Raw genomic sequence first — 25,500 nt, 5'->3', positions numbered from 1 at the left:
AATCAGTGTGTGTTGATTTGTCATTTCAGGTGAAGCAATAAATACACCTTATGCCAGTACTGTAAAAACAACAGTCTTTTTGCTGTCTCTGTGCACAGTGGTATTACACTCTGTGGGAGCTCTAACATGTTATGAGAATGCCTAGGTGGGAAGAGATGAAGAGTTTGTTTGCAAAATCCGATAAGTCCATTTTTGAAGATTTTGAAGTACGGTCTCTGTCATAAAGTACAAAATAATACCTTTTAAATGATATATTGGTTACTACATAATAAAGGTACATTTTTGAAGTTATGGTCAAAAGAAGCCAAAATTTTCTTATTATTCTCTGTATTTTTCTTGACCTTTAATCGCAAATATCTCCGTTTGGCAAATATGGACTTATCGGTTTTTGCAAACAAACTCTTTAGATTCCCACCTCCCAGCAAGCACCATCCTTAGGACAAAAGTTGAGAAGGGGACTTATTAAAATTAAGCTAGGCACTTGTGCAGTTTCATGAAAGTTGTAGCTAAGTTGTCAGTCACTGATAATTGCCATAGCAACAGTCAGTGACCAGACCTTCTCAGCAAAACAAAACCACGGATTTTCCTGATATTTTCAGAGATTTACAATTTTCATGAAACGGTGTCAGGTGGTTTGACATAGGACACTGCCTTGTGTTATTATATGCATATATGCAAATTCATGTATATATTCGTGAAATGGAACAAAGAAACCCACCTTCATGGAAAATTTGCTGGAAAGAGAGAGAGATTGAGAAAGAGAGGTCAAGAGAGAGAGAGAGAGAGAGATCAAACACATGGCGCTTGAGAAATGAAGTTGTATCTTCGATTCGTCCTATATCAAAACGTTCAGTGGTGATGCAGCCTTATTGGTTTAGTTGTCACAGAAATGGTGTGTGTGCTGTTGAATGCCACCATCTGCGCCTTGAGGTCATCACACTTGGCACCATTGTCCTTTTTTTGTTGTCACACGATGGTCACAGGATTGTAGTACATGTTGTAGTACAACTACTAAATAAAGTGGACTCTCCTTAAAGGGGAACTTAAACACAATCACATACAAAAAGAGATGCAGTTTTATAGATAGGTGCACGTAACATGAAGTACATAATATTAAAGTATGATGAAATGATACTGGGAATTGGTACAAATTTACAGTAGGAATCAGCCTTTCAAGCTCTGTTGGAGCATGTAATGATGAGAAAATGCAAATTGTATGGAATTCACTTCCATGCATGGGCAACATAAACATGTTCCATCACAACTTACCCTCCCACTCCCCCCCCCCCCCCCAAAAAAAAAAAAAAAAAAAAAAAAAAAATGTTGCTATCAAATCTGCCTGATAGCATCACTGTACATGATGAAGATGACGTTTGATGCTTAGCATATCTGAAAAATCAAGAACAACAATCAATGGGAGCTGCAGTTGCTGACAATAGGCGCCATTGCAAAAAAATTGCCGATGTCCTCTTCCCCAGTCAGTGGATAATAAATTAATATTTGCACCAGGGAGGTGCTGTTTGCACCATGCACCATAGAGATTATTTGCACTCAAAATTATCTAACAGGTTTAATGTGGCTGTGCCATCTCTGCTACCATCCGCGGCCGCGCGCGGAAAACACGGCGCGGTGAGTGTAATCCAAAGTGCACTTTCGTTACTGTGTGTGATTGTTTCTTCACGACGAAAATTCTTCTGAGACAGCCGATGGTGAGACGCAAAGTGGCCGTCTGTGCCACCATTATAAGGGGACATTTTCTCTACATCTGCCTTACATTCGAATGCTGAATATCTCTTGGTTCTCTGGGAGCAGGGAGGATGAATTTCCCCTTCAATATAAACCATCTTTTTGGTGAGAGAATAACGGTGGTGGACAGGAATCTACGTCCGTATCGCACACATTCACACGGGTGAGTGCAGCCAGATACGCTCGGGCAATCGCCGGGCCGCCGGGCCGGGCGGGCCGGGAAGGTGTCAAAATCGTAGTGACAAGTGTTTGTTGGTAGGCTGCAGCTGCAGCGGCTACTTTATAATTATAGCTAAAACCGGCGCCGCCTACCACTGACTGTGACTTTGGTTGACACTGACTAGTGACAGCTTAGCCTTTATACTATAGTCTATAGGTCTATTTGCAGCCAGTACAGTAATCTGTACTACTGTAGTAAATTTTCATGTACTTTTCAGTGTCTGCTTTGGAAAGAGTTCTATGTGTGACCTTCCATGCATGTTCCATAAAACATGCCCTTTCTTATCGATTTCATTTTCAAGTTTTAGCAAAATATTAGACCTAGTAACCCCCTACTGAGAGTTGGGGCACTAGTTTGCTGCAGGGGTCCAGTTTGAGGCACCCCTAGGAATATCTAACCATATCTTCAAAAGTAGAAGGGTATTTTTTTTTTCTAAATTGTTTTATTTGAAGAGCAACTGAAGAGCTTTCTTTTGATACCAGAATCATGAAATAACTCGGATGATGGCCTTCATAATTTTGATTTAAACCGTCTGTGTCACGCTGTTTTTAAAAAAGTATGACTTTTTTAACAAAACGTTAAGATTTTGTTCTGTTGCTAGGCAACCACTATCATCCCTTGTTTGTATCTTTATACAAAATCTTATTATGAAAAGAGGCCTGGCATGGTGGGATTCCTCGTGTAATAAACTGTGTTAAATATTCTAAAATTCATTTCCTTTGTCAGTTTTGAGGATTGCAACAGTGACCAAAATGTCGGTGATGGGTCCGGTTTGCAGCACCCCTTATATGGGATTTACACACATAGCGCTGTTTTACATGTCCAAATGGGTGGAAATTGATGAAATACATGCGATCTTGAAAAACTATTAAATCGTGAAGGATCGAGATAATGATGAATCCAAATAATGTGTTCTAACAAGCTGAAAACTAGTTGGACCATCAAAAAATATTTGGTTTTTGCAAAATTTAATGTTTGAAGAAATCAGGGGACATTTTTGTGTGGGGTGCTGCAAACTTGACCCCCCCCCCCCCCCCTCTTGGTCCTCTCGGTGGTTGCAAATTTTCTGCATAAAATTGATTATTATGACGAGGGTAGTTGTCCATCATACAAAATTGTGATGCAGTGTCAAGAGGCCTTTGGTACCTCTTCCAGTTAAAAAAAAAAAAAAAATTTCTGTTGCCCGTTTTACCAGACTACTACTAAATAACCTTTGGGTCTGCTACTCTAGTACTACTTGTAACTAACTGTTAGTAGTAGACCTATTTAGTGTCTAGTAAGTAGTAGTCGTAGTATTAACTAACTGATGTAGATCTCCTCTTAACTAAGTTAAAGCAACTGCACCAAGTAAGGTTCAACCTCCCATGCCCTAGGTTCTACGCAAAAGCACATCTCATTGTATAGACGATATGTTTGTATATGTAGCAGGTGGGCAAATTTTAGATGGCGTTAACTTGGTTGAATCATGGGCAGCCTGCTTTAGCTTTTAGTCTACTAAAAATTAGTAAACTTAATGTTAATTCTGAACTTCAGTAAGACACTCAATGTAGAAATAAGAGTAAAGACCATAATTTACTGATAAAAACCTGGTTCTAGAATCAAAATCTAAACACCACTCACACCAGAAATGAATATGTGCAGAAAAATCAGTCTGATGTCAACTTGCATGTGGCTTGGCGTTGTTTCTATTAATGTTTTTCTCCGACCCTTCCTTGATGCAGCCATGTAGACCACCAGGCTAATCTGCAGAGAGTCATTGATGAGATGGGCAAAGCATCATCAAAGGTAAGCATGTAACCAGTTAATGCACTTGTCACTTCTTGGTATCGCCAATGGGCAGAAAACTTCTGTGCACGCTGAGGAGCCCTGTCACAGATGAACTGGGGGATTCCTCGGTGCCATTGTTGCTTCCGGTTGTCTCATGTGCGTTGCATTTCACATACAGTATGATTCAATGCAGTTTTTTGTCTGCTTTTCCGTTATTCCTTCTTTCTTGGCTATAATTCAGCTTTAAAAAGAGTTGAAAGTTCCTAAATTTTACTGATGTGCAGTCACTAGAGTCATGGTTCACTACTGCAAGGCTTCAATGTGCTGCTCACATGATGGAAAGCGTAGAAATCTTCAACAAAAAATGCCCCATGATAAAGACAGACCTTGATCTAAGTGCATGTGCAGCCAAAACTGGGGCAAGTTTGTCCCCTGAGCTATCCCATAATGCATCTAAAACGCTGCTCTGCGTACGGCATCAAGGTATTGGTGATACCAAGAATGGTAGTCCCAACCCCTTGGTACTCGGGGATGGCTGGAACTTTCGTCCAAGTTGGTGGGGGATTTCTACTCAACTATTGGCCTGCCTGTTGGGGACTTGGCCAAAAATTTCTATGCAAATATTGCCTGGCCTTTTGGGGACTTGACTGCGACTTGTTTAACATCCTAAAAATTAATCTCGGTGCAAGTCCCGGCCATTCCTGGGTACACGGGGGTTGGGACTACAGGTGTACAATTGACAAGTGCATTTATAAAGGAAATTCAAGCCATCCAATGTGTTCTCTCGCTTGGTTGCCTCTTTCTTGGAGAATTCCTCCAAGAAGCAAGGATGATTCTGACAAAAATTTGCAATATCAGCTGATCTTATTTTTTTTTCTTGAATGAACTTACAATAGACAGACATTGAAATAGTGTGTTGGTACAGAATGCTTTAATAGAGTCACCCCATTTTACTTTTTTTTTTCATTAATCATCTCAAAATTGCCCTATGGATCACTTTGATGTAAAATCGGCCTTGATTGAAGAAGAAAATGGGCCTTACATTCTATACAGCATACAAATTTGACCTTTGCATTTGTTCTTTGATTTTTTACCTTCATACAAAACTTTTGTACTTTTTGTTAAGCCATGCGTACATTACACATTTAAAGCAGACAGTGTCATATCAAATTCTGTTATGTTATACTGTTTTAAATATTTTTTTTTTTGTTCATAGATTTCTTCTCTTATAGATGACAACTGTTAGATGAGTTGCTAAAAATATAAATGAAAATGTCAAAATGTAATAATTTCAACTTTGTAACAGCAGGACATCACAGGAATAAAAGTCAACAAAGCTGACATTTTAGTACTCATTGGTATTAAACTGGTATGCCAGTCTTTAACACTGAATACCATGCTATTGCACTAGTGTATTAAAGTACAGTACATCACACTAAATTATGAAGAACAGTTTAGTATTGAAAGGCCTGCCATCCAAAGAGACTGTTAATCTGTAAATCTGCTAAATTGGAGAGAGTGTTCCATTGGGTGTCATTACCCATAGATTGCACTGTCGGTGGTAAATGATGTTGTCAAATGACATACAATGTTCTCTTAATTTAGAACATAGTACATTGTAGGGGACTATAATGTGACATTAAATGAGACTCATTAATTAAAGACTCCATTGATGAGGCCATTTCCAAATCCAGGGTGTTCTATAGAAATGGGTAGCAAAGATTGACTATAATAAGATTTGCTTTCCAGTCTTCAAAAACCCTTGATTTTTGTTTTATAAACTACACTGTATTATAAAAATATACATTGTAGATGTGTGACATTTTTCACACAATTCTATACCCAAATTCTATAAGATTCTGAGTAACGAAGTATAAATTTTGTAGGATCCTGTTCAAATGAATTATTGTGTAGGTGCCTGAGTTATTATTATTTTTCTTGGAAGCATTTTATAGCAATATTCGTGTATGAGAAATATGGACTTAAATGTTACTGTAAAAGTGGATATTTTCGCGCGACTAATTTTTCGCGCTTGGCCGGGTAAGAAGAGTTTCGCGTGATTTTAATTCCGCGGAATCAAGACATCACGCGCAGGAATGTATGGCAAGCAAAAATATTTGCCTGCTTTTATTTTTGTGCTAGTTTCTGGTTGCACGAAATGTGCGAAAATTTCAACACCGCGAAAATTTCAACTGTGAGAGATGAAACACTATGAATAAATCATTTGCTTTCCATGGGCAGGCCCAGGGTCTCAATCATGTCATCACCACATCCCACAGACTTCGCTTCTCAGACAACCGGCTCTACGTCATGAAAGATTCAGAGGCTAATGGGTAAGTTACACACTACGTAGTCTTCTTCTCAACTTTGACTTCAATCTCGGGTCCATTGCAAAATTAACTTTCATAGAATGAACTTCCATCGGGAGTTCATACCCTGTCATGTACACTGTACAATGTGTACAGTATGTTAAAACAAAATAGATGAAAACATGTCCCATTGATTTGTTTGTGTGCTGCATAAACTCGTAGAACAATCATGCTCTTTCTTATCCACTGCACCTGCCTACTCTGTACCATCATCCTCATTGTAAATAAAATGAAGAAACACACAGACACACAGACACACACACACACACACACACACACAGACACACACACACACACACACAACTTTTAAATTTTCTGAGATGGTTTGTTTCTGGCTTTCTTCTGTGAGTGGAATCCATAGAGTAGAAGCCTATCTAAGGATATTTTGTTAATTTTAGGGAATATTTTACATGTAGGTGTTGGACATATTAGTGAGGTACATTGACACTATGATGTCTCTCTTTCTCTGTTTATAACTCTTTCATTACCTCCCTCTCAAGTTTATTTCTGCCCCATTCTTTGCATATAAAATTTCATATTTTGTATAGTTTGCACTAGATTGTATCACCTTTCCTTTGTAATGCAAAAGGGGTTAGCATCAATCCAGTTTGCAAATTCCTGACATTTTCAGCAGTCAATAAGTTGTGAGTTTATTAAAGGCACAGAGAGCTGGTTTGTTCATTTCCTTGTACCTCTCAGAATTTCCCTTCAATGGTATTGTTACTTTGATGCTTTCATTCTCCTATTCAGCCATGCATGCGGTTCATTGTAGAATGGTACCAGACTGCATTAGGCTCTTCAAGCTTTCTTTGCCCTAATATTCACATGTACATGTACACAGCCAAAAAAGAAAGATCCAACTTGCAGCGGTTTACATAGAGAAATCGCAACCCTAATTGCACCAGTTCAAGTGAGACCAAACTACACTCACGTGAGTCTTGGAGTTTAGTCTGGCTTTGACTTTTCTCCTGTGCATGCCTTGCATTATGGGATATAAGATACGGGTATAATTTTGCAGAATGTTCATACACACTTTGCACAGCAAGTAATGGTAACTATTCTGTAATGGTCACACTTTACAGGGGCTGCAGAACCTGTTTTTTTTTTTTTTTTTTTTTTTTTTTTTTTTGGGGGGGGGTCATAAAAAAGGGGTTCAATGAACCTTGAACCCCCCCCCCCCCCCACACCTTCCAGCCCCCTTGCCCTAAAAAATTGTGCCACGTCCCATCATTTTAGTGATGCACAGATCATGATTTGAATCTCACTAATTAGTTGTGATTTTTATGTCCACACACATGATGTTCTGACCAAAGTAAATTGAGTGAAATCCCCACCTTTATCCTGTTTGGATAACTGTATGTGATATCTTGAGAGGAAAATCTCTATGCAAATACTTGTACTCATTGCATGCTTTACCACTAGGGATTACTAAAAAAAGTGTCCGAAATATATGATGCCAAAATAGAAGTACAGTGTACCATGCCCCTTATACTACAACTGTAGTGCTCCTGACCTGAGGTCTTTAACATCAGCAATATTATATGGTACAGTTTGTACATTGACATTTCTAGGAGAAGAGGGTTTGGGGTTACGTCACTCGATCATCCCGTTTTACATAGTAAGTTATTAATTACCATATATGACAAGGCAGCCTTTTTCGCTGAATGCATAATGATAGCTCAATATAACTCACTTTTTCCCTTTCAGTTGTCTGAGCTTTCCCTCTCCGGCCCCATCCCCTTTCCCTTGGTCCAGCCTTGATTATGCTTGGTCACTCATGGTCAGTGTGGCATAGACTCATTAGGAGCCTTGCTCACGTACATTGCACTGGCTAGCTGGCAGGGTGTGAATAATCAGAAATTAGTCTGAAGTTTCAGACTCTCGTACCATTCCATACCTCCTAGAAGTCTATAGAAGTGGGTACATCTTACAGTGTACAACGCTTTAGTGTATACAAATTGCAGTCTTTAAAATTAATGGTAAATGTACATTGTACAAATGCACATGTGTCCTCCTGCAAACTGTGTACTCTGTTACCACTGTTTATGTGGTAAGTGTGAAAATTGTGACTTTCATGCCCATTCGGACTAGAACAAAAATAAGAAAGTACAATACATTGTATGTTCAGGAAGTATGGAAATACATCTAAACACAGAGCTATATGTACAGAAATATTCTCATCTTTGAAATATAAAACAACAACAACAAAAATCCTGGATTTAAACTGAAATTAGCTTATAGTGTAAAAATACTGTCGCAAGGAAGTATCCACTTTGACATTTTCTCTGAATTGTAATCTTGGTTTTATAGCTTGCAAGTTGTATCTCAAAATGATGATTTGTTAAGTTCATTTGTACCACATACATGTACATATGTTGGGCCTACACGTACTGTACATACGTTGTAGTGTGTGTGTGTTTAGAGAGTAAAAGAAAGGTACATTGTACATGATGTACACATGTACAGTATACCCATGACTATACAGTAGTGGACTTTTATGGAATTTGAATCGAATTATTCATATTGATTAAATTTAATTACCAATAAACATTGGTCATACAATTTGAATGAATGCTAGCATTGAAAGAAAAAAAAAAAAAAAACCAATGGACCAAAACACTGATAGATTTGAAAAGATTTTTTTGCCATACAAGATCCTCGTTTATATAACAGTGTTGGAAATATAAACTTTCTTTAATATCATATATGTACAACATCATGATTTCTTCGTATTCAAATAGCTGATGTTGGCTGATAGAAATGTAAGCTGACAAAATAAAATTTGGTCTGGAATGTAGACTAAGAAGAGAAAGTGAGAATTCAGCTGCACTTTTATAGGGTCAATCCGCTCTACCTCTTTTCAGTTTTCTTCACAGTATATATATAAAAAAAAATCCAATGCGATGTTGGTTTTGCGTGCAGAATCGTGAGATTTGTTTAATGCATGAGCATGCCAAGAGAACTACAGTATCAGGCTGCTGTTCTAAAATCTCAGGTTAGGCGAAGATTGACAGTCAGACACACAGTATGTGTGCAGTGACATGTTTGAAGATGACCACAAATCAAATATTCCACTCAGAACATAATCTCATTATGCTAAACATACTGCTCTGGGATTGTTACAGAGTCAGAAATACGTACATTTGGTAGTGTAGGTCCCCAGACCACCTTCTGTGTGTTGACATTAAAATGCTGCTTGATTTTTCAGAATGGATATTTATGATGTTTCCTGTGAATTGTGGTGGATCTACAGTGACTGTGCATTTCAGAGTCAAATCTACATTTCATGCATTATGACACTGTGTAACTCAACAGACTAGCTTTAGATGCCGGCCAGTGGACAGTGAAAATATATTGTTTATTACTGTATTGTTTTAAGCAGTTATTTTTGCGTACAGATATTTTCACTATAGATGTTGTTTTTGTGAATTGATGCTGAGGCTCTTGTAAGCTGCACTAAATTACCCCAGTGTATTGTGACATTTTCGTGTGTTGTTGAATTTGCGGTCCAACAATGATTCACTGAATTCATGAAAATTAAACCCTTGTGAAAATAACGGCTTATACAGTACAAGAATATTTTACTAAACATGGGGAAAAGGGTGATAGAGTCTGTCAGTGCAGAGTGATCGATTTGTATGCGTGACATGGGTGTAGTCAGATGGTGTTCTAATGATGCATTAGTCATGGAAGATCAACGATGGTCTTGTAATTTGGGTAAATTGCTGTCTAATGGTGAGACTTTCATTCTGGAATTACTCAGAATTTGTTGTAATGCCAACAGTGAGTGATACAGTTTGTACAGTAGGTCATAGTAAAGACTTGTACTATAGGTAGTACCATGTACAGATATGTATTGCAATGTGTTACTCTTCTATTTCATATTTGGGGTCCTTTAAAATGTGGTTTACTATTAAATGGAAAAAATAAGAAAGCAAAACAAATATTAAAAGTACATTTGGGAAAGTATTCTGTTTGAATAGTAGACAATGACTGCACTGTACGTTGAGTCACCACTATAATGTTGATTTGCAAACACTGCATGCTCATGAAAAAACAAACAAACACAGCAAAACGCCCAAACAAACAGTGGCTGGAGTGAAAATCAATTTCACCTGGTGCATTATTAGAGACTCATATACCACAATTGCTCTAGGATGCCAAGAATACAATGCTAATTACACTGGATTAGCGATACATTATACAACATTTTATGATCATATTATTCAGTTCTGTGCATACTTTGTACATTGCACTGATACAGCATCATGAGTTTCAGTGGCTACCCATGGAACTGATTGTTACCAAGTGACAGACCACATTTCACGCATGATACATACTGTATTTAAAGTGTAGAATGTACTCATAGAACATGGTTAAATCCATGGCAACACAAATGTTCGCCTAATCTAGCAAGAGTTACATGTATTAATGTATCATACAACCAGAGCTGGCATGTTTTCCTGGTCATTGGGCAGGCTGATCCCTCAAAAATGAACTCTCCAAGTCCAGACAGTGAAATATTAAAGCCATCTTGATTTGGAAACTACAACTGCTGAGATGCATGTAACACACATACACATGTACCCCTAGTATATGTATCTACTCTCTCCATTATATTTTAATGTGAATGTTGGCTGCACTGATACAAGGCCATCTCCATAGGCAGGAATGAATCCAAAGCTATTTTTGGGGTACATAATCAGAAACATGAAAAGGTTTTCAGAAACCAAGAACATCAGTCTTGAAATTTAAGAAAACACTAAACAAATCCACACTTAAACTCAGTTTTCACTGCACGCTGTAACACCACATTTAGCATGCATGAAAGTGAATTTTGCGAGGAGCCAAGATTCGTGGAAGTAAAATGCATGCAAAAGTTGTCCATACAATGCACTAAATGCCAGTGACAATTCTTGAAAGTTTCATGCCGTGAATATTTCTGGTTTTTAGTATACATTGTAATAGTAAGATAGACCTAGAGTGATTTCCATGAATTTAAGAGCTGCACAAGGCTGTATTTTTGTGATCTGCTGTAATTATGCCCCTATCTCCCATCTGTTCTACAGCGGCAATGGTTTAGTGGTTGGGATACTGAAGACAGGGAAGAAGAACTTGTTTGTCCTGGATCGTCATGGCAACCAGACAGAGATGCAGCCCATCTGTGTCCTTGATTTTTACGTCCATGAATCGTGCCAAAGAAAAGGATACGGGAAGACGCTATTCACTCACATGCTTCAGGTGAGTACTGTTATGAACAACAACAATGCTTTGAAAAGTAATAATGATAATAATAATAATAGTAATAGTAATAATAATAATAATAATAATAATAATAATAATAATAATAATAATAATAATAATAATAATAATAATGATAATAACTATTATCATTACTATTATTATTATTATTATTATTATTATTATTATTATTATTATTATTATTATTATCATTATTATTATTATTATTATCATTCATTCAGCATTTGGAATACAATACAAGTAATAACAGATAAACAGAAAAAACAAGCAAAATACAAGGATACGATGCCATGCTTTTCGTGGTGCGCCTCCCTAAAGTTACCGGGTTGGAAAAAAGCAATCAAAATCACTATGGCCCTAAGATATGTTGAGATGGTTCTTGGAAGTAACCACTCTCTGTATTAATCTCATTTAAAAATAAAATGTTATTATCAGAGAGATAATACTGTCTGATAGAGCTTTAACAGCTTAACAATGTGAAAAAATGAGCCAGAGGAGCATTCATTACTTTTAAACATTCAATATATCACGGGGTGGACATTTTCATGAATTTTGCCCCCAACTGAACCATTGTACAAATAACAGGTGAATACTTTATCTTTTGAGAAATTGAATTATGCACAAACACTATCATCAGTGGCTTTAATAGAAACAGGCAAATGCATTGAGATTGTCCCAGCTACAAAAAAATTGTTGTGCCAAAGTCTCCAGTTTTGTACAGTATTTTGTTTTCTGCAAACTCATTGTAAGTAATAGTTCAGAGTTTTACCACATGATGGGTGTCTCCCATACCATTTAGATTGTGAATCTGTCCAAGCCCTGAGGGTAGACATTCATTTGTGACAGACCCTTTCTGGGATGGGCCATTTGTATTGTGCATGTTTTGTTTGCGTATAGTCACTGGCTTCATGCATCCCTGCCACCTCCTGCTATAGATTCTTACTAATAGTGGATGAAGGTCAGTGAGTTTGGTTCGGTCCATGGAAGTTAAAAAAGAAAATGGTTTTGTTTGTGTATAGTCAGTGGCGTCAGGCATCACCCTATCACTTGCTTTGCTTATAAATTCTTACAATGGATGAAGGTCAACAAGTGTGATTGAGTCCATGTACATTGTAAGTTTAACCCGTTGAGGACGAGTCCCGAGTATACTCGGGCAGGTGTCTATGAGAAATGCGTCTTGTAGCAAAATCAGTTTGTCCTCAACGAGTTAAAAAGCAAAAAACAGATTTATCAACAGTGAGTGAGAGTGAACTACTGTATACGGTGAATATTTCATGAGGTTTTAATTTTTTCGCGAATTTCGCAAGTCAGGTGCCATTCGTGAAATCAAAGACACATGAAAATATCGACTCTGATTCCGATGTGAATGTGACATATACACGTATACATACACTTCTCCGTTCAGTGCAGTACCTCATGATCACAAATTTAACCACTCGCGAAATCTTCGGGAAGTCCCGATTCGGGAAAATTTAGACTCGCTAAATATTTGGCATATACAGTGTCTGCTTCAGCTTAATGTTTTTTCAATTTGAATACTAGTAGTACAAGTCAGTATTTACATGGATAAAGCCAGGATAATCAGGCATTTCTTTCTTCCTCATATCAAGGAATTGAATCAGTGAAACAAAAACCACAGATCAGTATGAATTTGCACAAAATGACACATGTAATTAAAGTTCTGACCATATGAATATTACTGGGCTATTTTGTAGTCCAGTGGTTGCCTTGAAAAACAAAAACAAAAACGGAAACAAACCTTGCCAGTGAGGCATCTTTCTAAATAACATAGGTCTTCATTTATTTGTAACTTCGGATTTCAATGTCATGTGCAATGTACCATGGAAAATGTATTTGAAATGGTTTTTTTTTGAGTTATGAGTTGATCATGACACTATCTCATTGACACATACATGTAGGGTAGGTGAGGTGATCAAACCCATCCGTCCTTTTAACTCTTAGCTTGCCAAAGTTGCAGCTTTGCACCATAATTATGATACACACAAATCCCATAGAGCAGCAATATGTCTAGCATGCAAAGAGGTAAGATCAGAGACAAGGCAAATAAACCAACCCCCACCTCCCCCCCCCCCAAAAAAAAGTATGAAATACCTACAACACCAGTCAATTATAAATGCCACAAGATGGAAATAGCTATATTTCTTTATTTTTCACTAAGCTATAATATGCCATGAAATATTGAAGGATGCAGGTGCCATAGTCCCTGGGAGCTATTCCCACAGTGCTTGGTTGGGTCTGGCTTTGTGCACAACTTGTCTGGAACTACAAATGTAGGGCAGATTTAGGATGTACTGGGTATACATGTGTATGTAAGAAGGACTATAGTTTGTCCCATCAATGTTTAAATATGGTAGGACTTGAATTGACGCCCATACAGAGTGTATGTGAGATGAGTGATTACCAAATTCCTTCATGATTCTGAAAGCCATAGATTGTGCACAGGGCCAACCTTGTTGCAGTAGGCAATGGGGTATTGAAATCTTCCATATAGTGGAATACTGCTTTCACAATTATTTGCATGATGTCATTTTCTTTTTGTGATTGATCTATTTCATTTATGACCGTAATCCACATTGCTTTAAAACACTTTTCTGTTCACTGATTAATGTGTATGACTAAATTGTGTATTTATCTATATTTTTGCTCACAGGCAGAGGGTGTGAAACCCCAACACCTTGCAATTGACCGTCCATCACATAAATTCCTGTCATTCCTCACCAAGCACTACAATCTGAGGGCAACCATAGCTCAGGTTAGTATGACTACTTTTGATTACATCACTGTGGATTGGGAGGTTAAATCAACCTTTTCATCAGTAAAGTGATGAAACAGTTAGTCCATTTCTAATGCAGAGTCTGCTCTAAAGACACCCTCTCAATCAGCATGAAGAAGTAGACTTGTTTCTATTCAATTTGTGATATGTATAACACGGGGAAGGTACAAGCCTTGTATCTGTGAATGAGGTCTTTGAAGAACCTTTTTCATATGGAATATGATTTGTTTCATGGAATCCAGCTACATTAATTAGATGTAAAGCGAGCGTATGAAAGTCTTTCTGGTTTTCAAGAACAAATTTTACTTTTTGAAGGTATGCCTATTTTTTAATACATCAATAAAGTGATTAAATTTGCTGAATAACAGGGAAACCAAGCAAAACCTTAAAATTGCAGCTTTGTGTAAACCATAGAGATGTATACTAAGAACACTAGAGGGCGGACTCCGTAAAATCCCTGTGACCGATAGAAGGAGGCGTTCGCCATTTTGGTCCGGGCAAATTTCGACTAGCGACCGTACCGATAACGTGTAGCGCTACGGAGCATGCAGGGAGATCGACGACGGGATGCAACGGCAGTAGGCTGGCATCTATGCCAAGGTCTCCATCGGAGTTTGGAAATCGAAAAATGTTCTTAAATTCGCAAATTCTACTTAAAGTAGCATAGATCTATGTTGCAAAATGCCTGGTTCATGTGCTGCTTTTGGATGTAGAAACAGGAGAAAAGAAGGGGAGCGGAGATTCCTTTCACAAGTAACTAAAATTACATTTATAGTGTGTGTTAAACAGATTGATTCAAGGCAAAAAAAAAAGAAGGAAAAAGAAAAGGTCTTGCAAAATTCGTCAGGGGCACTCCGCCCTCCCTCAGCTATTCTCGATCTATTGCTACTATAATATAGATAGCTAATACAGTACATAACTATATGCAAGGTCGGCGGAACGGGGGAGGGGGCATTTGCCCCATTTAAAACAAAAACAAAAACAAAAACTCCCCTTTTTAAGTTAAAAAAGTGCTCATTTCTAAGTGTCCTATTTGGCCCTTGAGCCCCCCCCCCCCCCAAAAAAAAAAAAAAAAAAAAAAAAATCGTTCCTCCACCCTTTGCTATACCAGCAGTTAATTTCACTAAGATAGTGTGAGAAAAGCTCAGAATACGTAATATATGCCTGGTGACAGGACATATGCTCCGGCATTGATATCTTTCTGAAAGTAGAATTACCATCATGGGTCTGATTGGGCTTTTGGTTCTTGTAAGAAAGGCAGGGTGAGGATTAGGATTAGGGTCACCGTGGGTGTTATGATTTGGGTTAGGGTTTATGTAAGCTTCAACATTAGCATTTCGAGCTTGAACATCAATATGTCATGGAACCAATATGCCTACACGTACTTATAAAAATGATTTATTTCATTTCCACCACCACCAGAAAAAAAAAATAGAAATACAATGAAACACTCGTATACACAGATAGGACTATAGAATGCAGTCCCCTCATACAGAAAAAAAAAATATAACTGCAAAAAAAAAAAAAAATACAAAAATTGACGCAGTATACTGTATCACAAGGGGCATCCGGCAGTCTAGAGACCAAGAGAACCCTTTGTATTGCATGGACCATGGTCGTGTTGGTCGGCTTGAAAGTATTACCTCGTTGAGAATAAAGTAATTTTTTTTTTATTTTCATTTTCTTTACCACTCATAATAAGAGATTGCTAGCAACTTAATTTTTTGAGTTGTTTCCTTCTCTCATCTCCGACCCCCTCATCTTTTTGCTGAAAGGCAATACGTGTTTGAGCGCTTGTTGTATACGTGTTCACGTGTCCACCACTACTGCGCTGCCCGGACCGATGCTTGTTTTTGCCCGGACAAAGATGGCGCGCGGCCTCTTCATCTCGGCACACGAGCACTGCGTACGCGCCACACGCAGTCCGCGCTCTAGTATATTATTAGTATACATCTCTATGGTGTAAACCCATTTTTTTAATGAGCTGTCTGAAAAAAAATACAATGAATAAAAGTAGCATTATGGTTTACAGAGCCTACATCAAAATATAGTCAAAATGATTGCCATTTTGCGACCCATTTTCTGTGTGTGTGCATCATCACTTTGTCACATTAAGCCTGGAAAAAAAAAAGAGAGGAATTTTAAAGGTTAGATGTTTTCTTGTTCTTTCTTGAAGGTGAACAACTTTGTCATCTTTGAGGGATTCTTCACCAACCAGCCAGACTCCAGCTACTGTAGGAGGCGTGGCATGGGGAAGCCCCCAGTCCCACCGAACCACAAAATGGGTGAGAATCCAATTGTACAAAACATCGGCTGAGAACCAGAAGATCACAATATTGGGGGTATTGAGTTATTGGTATCACATTGTAGAGCTCAGTCTCCTCTATATCATGCTGTCAGTTTTAGATTATTTTCATTTTCAGTAAAGTTTTAAAAATCAAACCACAAGAGCACTATTTAATGCGGTATTTGGTACAATGCTTATAAATCTACCCACTTTTGATTAACTCAACTTCTCATTTCATGAAAATTGATTGTTTTGTTTTTATTCATGCTCAAATCTTAGAACGCGGTAGCACCCTTCTGGTTCTTAGCTGACGATATAAATGTGTAGTCCAAAGCTGCTACATGAAGATGAGTGTATCAATGAAAACAAAAATGAATAACTGATTGACAAATTGCCCTACATCGACGTAAATAAGCACTGAATTGCTCAGTGTTTTAGTAGTAGCCATGATAAAAGAAATCATGGGCAGACATACTCGAGCAGGATTCGAACCTACGACCTCCTGATCACCGGACAGGCGTCATCTCCACTAGACCACCGAGCTTCCACCCGACAGCAAGTGTTGCTTCTAATCCTTATAGCATGCAGCGGGTACTGCGTAATTATTCGAATTCATGAAATTCTTCTGCTGAAATAGTTTTAATTGAAACTGATTGAGAAATTGCCCTATATCGACGTAAAGTTTGTAAGCACTGAATTGATCAGTGTTTTAGTAGTAGCCATGATAAAAGAAATCATCATTAATGAAATGAACCTGTGCTGCAGTTGAAGTTTTTGACTATGGTTTTAACAACAATCATCTTTTTCCCCCCCATCTTTCTGCACTCTCAGTCCAACCATCTCCACCTCAGCCACACCGGAATGCAACGACAGCCGGTGTCTGGGCCACTGGTTCCTCCCCTACCACCAGGAGGAAGGAACGAGAGGTGTTAAGGGAGGTCAGACCAGGCTCCAGGGGGTCCCTGTCGTCGGGTGGATCCAACGATGGAGTAGGTCTGGAGCTGACTGGACTAGAGTGAGTCAGGCGTGATGTATATTTTAAGACCGAGTCTTTAAAATACTTGTGACATGATGGATGAACTTGCAAGATATGGAGTTATTTCCAACTTCAATAATCTTTTTTATAAAGTGAATTTTATGATAGGAAATCAAGTACTTGAGCTATTGAATCAATGTTACTTGCATGTTTCACATATTCATTGGTGTGATTGCTTGATATCTCATCATCATGTTGCCCGTCTTGAAGATCCATTCATATTCGTAAGTTGATCTCCCAATTCATTTTTTCTACATAATTTTGATTAATCATTATTGATTATGTAGAAAATTGCTTTTTTGCATTCCTCCCCATTTCCCACATTTCCATATACTTTCATTATTTTGCAAGCTTATACATTTCTTTGATTATACTTTGTGATGTACTTTATGCATTCAACTCCTGTAAAATATTATAATTATGTTTCTGCTGGAAATGGGAAAAATGAACGAATGAATGAATGAATTATGTTAACTGGACCAGTGTATTGTGTTCATGTATGCAATGGCTGAAAGCAATTAAGTTGCATATTCTTGAACACTTACACTCATTTGCTGTTCCAACAGAGATAGTAGTGTCTCATATTTCACACATTTAGGTTCCAGCAATGCAAAAATGGTGACATGTTTGGAAATATTAGGCTGAATAGCAACAGTGGAACATAGAAGAAACATGACAGTATGTGTGAAATTGATGTTAAAGTTTTATTCTCAATAGAAGACATTTACCTCTGGTGTTTTCAACTGCAACACTCTGGAGGTAAATATATTGTATTAAAGGACAAGTTCACCTTCACAGACATGTGGGTTGAGTGTATGCAGCAACATTAGTAGAGCACATCATTGAAAGTTTGAGGAAAATCGGACAATCCGTTCAAAAGTTATGCATTTTTGAAGTTTCTGCTCACTCAAGGCTGGATGAGAAGACTACTATGGGCTATTCCACAGGTTGGTGGACATGAGCTTAAAAATTCAAATTCAATATTTTTCTGTGTTATTTTCATTTTTAGTCCTTCATACATGATATTTTCAGGAACCAAAAATAAAAAGTTAATTTTCATACGTTTACTTTGGGGAAAAATGGTTGAAAGTTGTGACTTCTATTCCGTACCAAAATACAAGAAAAATAGAGAAAAATGGAATATGGCATATTACCATTTCATTATTGCAACATCATACCAGTTTATTCATTTCTGAATTTTAGAAGACTCAAATTACCTAAAATACACAACAGCTTTTCAAGTAATTTTGTAGAACTCGTTCAAAAATAAATATTGTAACCCACTTAGGCGATGTAACGTGAGTAACCAAAAAAACTGACTTTGTTTTCTGAGAGAAAAATTCGTCACATTAAATTGGTGGTATTTGAAATTCTCTTCCTTCAAACAAACTCTGACAAGGTGATGACGATCAAAATCACAACAAAGTACTAATCTTTATAAAAATGATGAAGAAAAACTGTAACGTGAGTAACCTTGTAACGTGAGTAACCATTTTGTAACGTGAGTAACCAGCAAAAATAATGAATTTACATATGTAGGTAACATTTACTGTGGGATGGCAAATTTTAAGTCTCATGGTAAGCTCTGAAGTTATTTTTGGTTAATTAAAAGTGAAATGAGAGTACCCCTCTCTGATGTGACTCTTTCCTCATAAAAAATAAACAAATAGATAAAAAAATATGAGCTTGGTACATGACATTGTCAATTTTGGAAACGCATGCTCTTTTCTACAAGGTGTTCCCAGATGTCAAAGTGGGAAAGTATAAGTAAAATTTACTGAACTTTGTCTCGATCATGTCCAACTTTCAAACAAGCTTCCCCACAATGTTTGTTTTTAAGATACGTACAGTAAATATCACAAGAACTTCATCATGGAAATTAGTGCTCTTCACAAAGTATCATCACCATGTCCCATTCTGCATGAGCTCCCAGAGATCTAGAGATTCTTGTGTACATAGTGAACCTACACGTAAGTGAGCACGCTGGATGAATGAGTGCAATTTGTGCAAGGATGGTGGAGATTCATAAGAATCATGAACTCTGACAGTGCTGGTACCCAGTGTATCACCCCTAAATGTAATATCAAGGCTAAATGTAATATCGACCCTAAATGTAATACACCTTAACCCTAAATGTGATAACAACCCTAAATGTAATACATTTTAACGAGATCTCAAAATGCAGCAAGTCAAGTTTAACCAGAGTCAGAGGAGGCACAAGAGAACCCATCTATCTATTAGAGACTGGTATACAGTGGAGTAAGACAGAAAAATGTATCCTGGAGAAGTAATTTCAAAGTTCTACATATCAAGTATATTTTACACTGTATCTGTAATGGAGCAAGTTGGGATGTATTGGAAATGGCCCAACCCTTGTAATCTTTTACATGAAATAGAAGATGTTTAAAGAAAAAAACTACCGTAGATGCACCAGCTATCAATATTGACAATAACTGTGGACACTTTAACTTTCAATACAAACACATATCAGCTGGATAGTCAAAATGCAGGTTAAATGACATGGACAGTATCAAGAAAGGAGAGCTCAATGTGAACATTTGATTTGGATTTTGAGTCTATGTCTAGGTTCTATTGTATAGCCAATCTGAATAGTATTTAATTATGTTTGTCTATTTTTTTATACTTACTGCTGTTCTTTTTTACACTTTGTAATTGATGCTGAGGCGAGAAATTAAATTGAATGCATTTGTTTTCGAGTTTTTCCATTTGCAAAGCCCATGCCAGATCTCATACAGTATAGTAAATACATAAATAGCATATATACTGTCCAATTTTAAAGTAAAAGAGAAAAGGAAACCTACTCAGAATGTTATCTTTAAACATAAACTGGTCTCTGATATCCTACACACATTATTTCAGAAAAAGAAACTTGAATGCTACACACATTATTAATTTTTTTGTGACATTTATATTGAGGACCATACATGGACAAAATGTAACGTGAGTAACCGTAACGTGAGTAACCACCTTATCTGCACCCCAAGAAAAAACCATGCGTTTGTTATTTTTCATACTATAAACAAAGTTTGTCTCCCTACTGTACTTCTTTGAAATGGATATAATTAACTTTCATAAAGGCTTGGTATGAGGACACTTTTCACTTTTGTCGACTTTTCATTTTATGCATGTCCAAATCGTGTAACGTGAGTAACCGACACATTTTAAAGATTTGCCAGGAGCATATCAAAATTTCTCAAGTTTTGTTTTTATACAAAGGATAGTCAGACTATATACTTTGTTGTGATAAAAAGTTGTTTGGTTCATATCTATAATAAGGGAGTTACAGCTCCAGGAATGAGTGAAGGTTTCTCCAAGTGTAACGTGAGTAACCGTGGAATAGCCCCTATAGCTTGTGATGTCACATGAGTACAACGATATAAAGAAAGAATAAAGAAAATTCAACATATTTTCACTTTTCTCGCATAACAAAAGAACACTTGACTTACCTCTTTCAGAAGGCAGGGGAAATAATATTACCCTTAACCATATGTCAGTAACAAGTCGAAAAAATGTGCACTTTATTCAAAAAGTAAAGTTTTGTGAAATTCTGTTTTTATGCCTCCGCCACGAAGTGGTGCCGGAGGCATTATGTTTTCGGGTTGTCCGTCTGTCCGTCCTTCCGTCCGTCCGTCCGTCCGTCCTTCCGTCCGTCTGTAATGAATTTTGTGGACAGGGTAACTATCAAAACCTTTTGAGGTATCCTAATGAAACTTGGCATGTATGTGTATTAGGGGGTGAAGTTGTGCCTATCAACTTTTGGGTGCACATGCTCAAGGTCAAAGGTCAAAAGGTCAAGGTCAAATACTTAAAATTTCACTATTTCCCCCATATCTATGCAATGCCTGAAGATATTTTCTTGAAACGTAGTGTATACATGTATTACCCAATTAAGATTCTCTGGTGAAAGTTCGGGGTCATGAGGTCAAAACATCAAAGGTCAAAAGGTCAAGTAAAATGTTAAAATTTCACTTTTTTCTCTTTATCTTGGAAATTGTTCAAGGTACAATTTGTATTTTTATGGAACAAAGTATATATGCATGTACTGACTGGCAGTGGTTATCTAGGGAATTTGGGGTTCATGGGGTCAAAGGTCAGGGGTCAAAGGTCAAGGGCAATACTTCAAAATTTTACTAGTTTCCTTATATTTATGCAATGCCAGCAGGATTAATTTTTTCTTTAACTTGATGTATGCATGTATAACCCACTAGAGATTCTCTTGGATTTTTTTTTTGCCAAGAAGGTCAAAGGTCAAAAGGTCAAAGATCAAGTGAAAGTGCTGAACTTACTTCTTTCTCCATATCTCGGAAGTGGCTCAAGTTATCTTTAAACTTAGTATATATTTATGTATGTTCTGCCTGACAGTGATTCTCTTATGAATCAAAGGCCAGATGAAAATGATAACAATTTACTGTTCAATACAGAAATTGCACTTTTTTTCCATACCTTGAAAATTACTCAAGTGCGTAAACTTATGAAAGGGTCAAAGTCGAAGTTAAAGTTCTTAAATCCCCAAATACATGCTCTCCTATTCATCCAATTAAACATAGGTCAAGGAAGGTGAACATTCAATACATTTGTGACAAACATGTCATTTTAATATTTTGCCAATTTTGTGAAAATGTAATCACACATTGTCCACATGTACTATAGACCTATTAGGAGAATCATGCATTATGGCGGAGGCATACCAGTCGCCATAGCGACATTTCTAGTTATTTTCTTTATATGGTTGTACGCATATGACATCATACACTGTAGTAGTCTTCTCATCCAGCAGTGACTACGCAGATACTTTAAAAATTCATAACTTTTGAAGGGATTGTCCGATTTTCCCCAAACTTTCACTGATGTGTTCTACTAATATAGGTGCATTCACTCAATCCACATGTATATGAAGGTGGACTTGTCCTTTAAGATCAAAAAATTAACACCAATTTCAGTTCAATTTCCAATACAGATGAGCTTCTACTGTAGTAATGACAATGTGTGTGTAAACTCACCAGGATATCTTCTCGAGGCATGGGTGCCCAGGCCAACAGCTACAGCCGCTACGCACAATCCAACACACCACCAGGGAGGGCTGGTGGCGGAGGAAGACGAGGTTCGCTGAATCGCTCTCCCATCGTAGGCAGCCCAGCACAAGGTATAACATGGTCCCATCAATAATACAAATGTAAGTGGGGACACTGTAGTATAGTGGATTTAACACTCTTGCCTTTGAAATGGAGGACATCCTGCCAAGTGCTTGTGTCCTAGGACAAGATCTTTTTACCCACCATGTCCCTCTTGACCCGGGGGGAGGTATATGGTAATGTTATGAAAGGGCCTAAAGTCAAACATAGAGAGATGCCACAATTTATTCATTGTCATGTAAATTTGATTTGTTAAGCAGATAGAGATAAGTGATGATGATAAGTACTGACCTGAGTGTGTTTTCTGTTTGTGTCACCACCCAGGGTTGGTGTTTGGTGAACAGTACCGGCGAAACTCCTGGGACTCTCCACAGAGGGAGACGGCCCCCGGCACCCAAACCAAGACCACCGGGGGTAATGCCACGCCCCCCTTCGGACACATTGGTGCCTTCTCATCCTACAACACCCACCTACAGACCCAGGACAGGCATGGTCATCTGAAGGTCTCACCAAATAGTACTAGGGTTGCTGACAATAACAGGTTAGCCTTATGGGAAAGTGTCTTTAATCTCTTTGTATTCTAAATCACTTTTTTTCTGATATATATTTTTCAAATTTTGATCTTTTATTTGTCTCCACTAGTACAATTTCTTTAACTTCCAGCTCACACGACCTGCCCCTTAATTGTCACTTCTTGCCTTTCATACACTCTCCCTTTGTTGCTTACCTCTGTAGCTCTCCTATTTCTAGACTCTTCTTCTGCCAAGCAAGGGTCCCTACAAGGACTATGTACACATGGTGTTACCGCAAACTTCTCTTCCTTAATTAAGTAAAAATCGTTTAAGATGACATCCATTACTTTGAAGCAAATTCTCTTGACGTCAGCAGTTTTTAGTTTCAAAGGATATTCTGCTACTTCATTCTTGTACACATCTTGCATATCATCACTCAAGAAGTTCAGAAAATGACATGTTTTTTTCCAGCATAGCTTTTAAACATCAGATTTTGATGAGGTAATGTATTTTTATTAGCTTTGTTTGGTAATTTTGATATGATATTCATTTTGAACGTATATTCTGTATTCATTCTTTCATTTTAGTAGAATTTCTTGATACAACTCCCTGGAAATACATCAACAAATCATTACAGATACCATGATTAATTTGTACCAAGTGGTTAATGGTATGTATCTCAAAACGACACATTTGAAATAATCTTTTGAATCATAGGTTAAGACAGGAGGCATTTCAATGTTTCTTTGCAGACAAAACAGAGAAATAGCAAACAATGCAGCATCAACCACCATCTCCAATGGACAGCAGGCAGGGCCCTCTGGTACCACATCGCTGGACCCATCGGGTAACTATGTCATCAGCTACACCTCTCCCCAGAGCAAAGTGATGCATTCCTCCTGGAATGTGATGGGGATTCCCCCTGGAGGACAGACCAGGGGAAGTCCCACCAGTCAGAACAGTCCCCTCACTGGGGGCTCCGCCTACCAGAGCCCTTCCAAACAGGGGCAGTCACCGTACCGGAACCAGCACTGGAGCTCACATGGCATCTTCTGACGAAGAGAGCAGGTGGGCTAGGGATGGGGAATTCCCTTCTGAGAGACACCAACCAGGACTCAGCGCATCCAATGGCTTCCAGTGTGCTCCGAGATCTCTGTCGGCCTCAGCATATGTTACATGGCGACTTTGCAGTGTGCTAACAGTCTTCACTTGCACAACACAAGGCGCATAGTTCTGGAAATTTCACATTGTTTCACTCCGTGTCAGTGCAATTTGGTCTGTGTGTACAAGAGTCTCAAATCAAGCTGTGCTCTATAAAGATTACTCAAATTAGTGATGAAACGAACGAATCGCCTGATTGAGTTTGCATGCATGGATGAGAGTGAGCAGTATGAGTGTGCAAGTCTTCAGTAGTGAAGAAAACCTTCATCTGTTTTTCTTGATGTAGCACTTTACACATGGACACTCATGGCCTTTAATACAGCGTTCATGATGGTATTCACCACATTTCCTCAAGAAATATTGGAGTGATCAATAATACTGATTTTAGACACCTGAATTTGTGTCCATTAATACTGGACAGAGAGAGGGAGAAAGGCAGTGTCTGTACAGTAATTATTGAACATTGTCCAGCTGATAGGTGGAGACTGAGATTATATCACAAATATTTCCATTTCCACATCCTGCAGTATTCATACTGAGTTAACTTGTCTCATTATTCGTTGCAGAGAATCCATCAAATTGCAAAAGAGTTGATGCTGATGAAAAAGGATATCAATATAATATGTTTCTTAAAGGATTTGAAAAGATCACAGGTGTGCAATGTTCTGACTGAATCAAATTGATTGATTAGAAGATTAACGTCTAATAAAAGGCACAAAAATGTGCCCTCAACTGGCATACATAATACTAGTATCATCTACAGCTTTAGTATGACATAAATGGAGCATAAAGATTTTTAAAAATATGCATATAAATGTATACATTCATTATTTAACAATACATGTATAATAATGATAATAATAACTGCACCATTTGTAATGTGCCGTCGATCTAGTGGCGTACTCTGAGGCGCAGAGGGATAATTGTATAAAGAGAATAACATACATAACATACATGTAAAAATAGATATTGATTAAATTCTTCATATACCTTCTTCAAGTCATTGAATGACATGGTAAGGTCAAAGAAACTCACTGTTAGCCCCCTTCTCATTAAGAGTCTCCATTCCCACAGACTTTGACTGAAGTGGTCTGCTTGGCAGTACCCCCACAGGAGTGCATTATTTTTTTAGTGTGAATGGGGCCACAGATTGAATGCTGTTAACACAAAGAGGTTTTAGCAGGAAAGATGGT

The 25,500-nt window shown here is 37.8% G+C and overlaps 1 protein-coding gene across 1 annotated transcript; it reads left to right on the top strand.

Annotated features, from left to right (window-relative positions):
- The first annotated feature begins 1,753 nt into the window (after positions 1-1,753).
- On the top strand, positions 1,754-24,908 carry LOC139728869 (alpha-tubulin N-acetyltransferase 1-like). The gene is made up of 10 exons (XM_071639805.1): positions 1,754-1,909; positions 3,688-3,751; positions 5,975-6,066; positions 11,172-11,343; positions 14,036-14,137; positions 16,335-16,443; positions 17,277-17,460; positions 22,506-22,645; positions 22,959-23,175; positions 23,899-24,908. Exons 1-10 carry the CDS (start codon positions 1,818-1,820, stop codon positions 24,200-24,202), a joined length of 1,476 nt encoding a protein of 491 aa, XP_071495906.1. The 5' UTR covers positions 1,754-1,817; the 3' UTR covers positions 24,203-24,908.
- The last annotated feature ends 592 nt before the right edge of the window (positions 24,909-25,500 follow it).

The sequence above is a fragment of the Diadema antillarum genome, unplaced genomic scaffold (genome assembly GCF_040938485.1).
Source record: "Diadema antillarum isolate AM-2024a unplaced genomic scaffold, OU_Dant_1.0 seq00000204_RagTag, whole genome shotgun sequence".
NCBI lineage: Eukaryota > Metazoa > Echinodermata > Echinoidea > Diadematoida > Diadematidae > Diadema > Diadema antillarum.
This window is presented reverse-complemented; position numbering and strand designations above follow the sequence as displayed.

Excerpts from the sequence above, each read along its gene's own strand:
- LOC139728869 (XM_071639805.1), top strand. The coding sequence starts at position 1,818 with ATGAATTTCCCCTTCAATATAAACCATCTTTTTGGTGAGAGAATAACG. Across the intron at positions 3,752-5,974 it reads TGGGCAAAGCATCATCAAAG|GCCCAGGGTCTCAATCATGT; the intron begins GTAAGCATGTAA and ends TTCCATGGGCAG. Across the intron at positions 14,138-16,334 it reads TGAGGGCAACCATAGCTCAG|GTGAACAACTTTGTCATCTT; the intron begins GTTAGTATGACT and ends TCTTTCTTGAAG.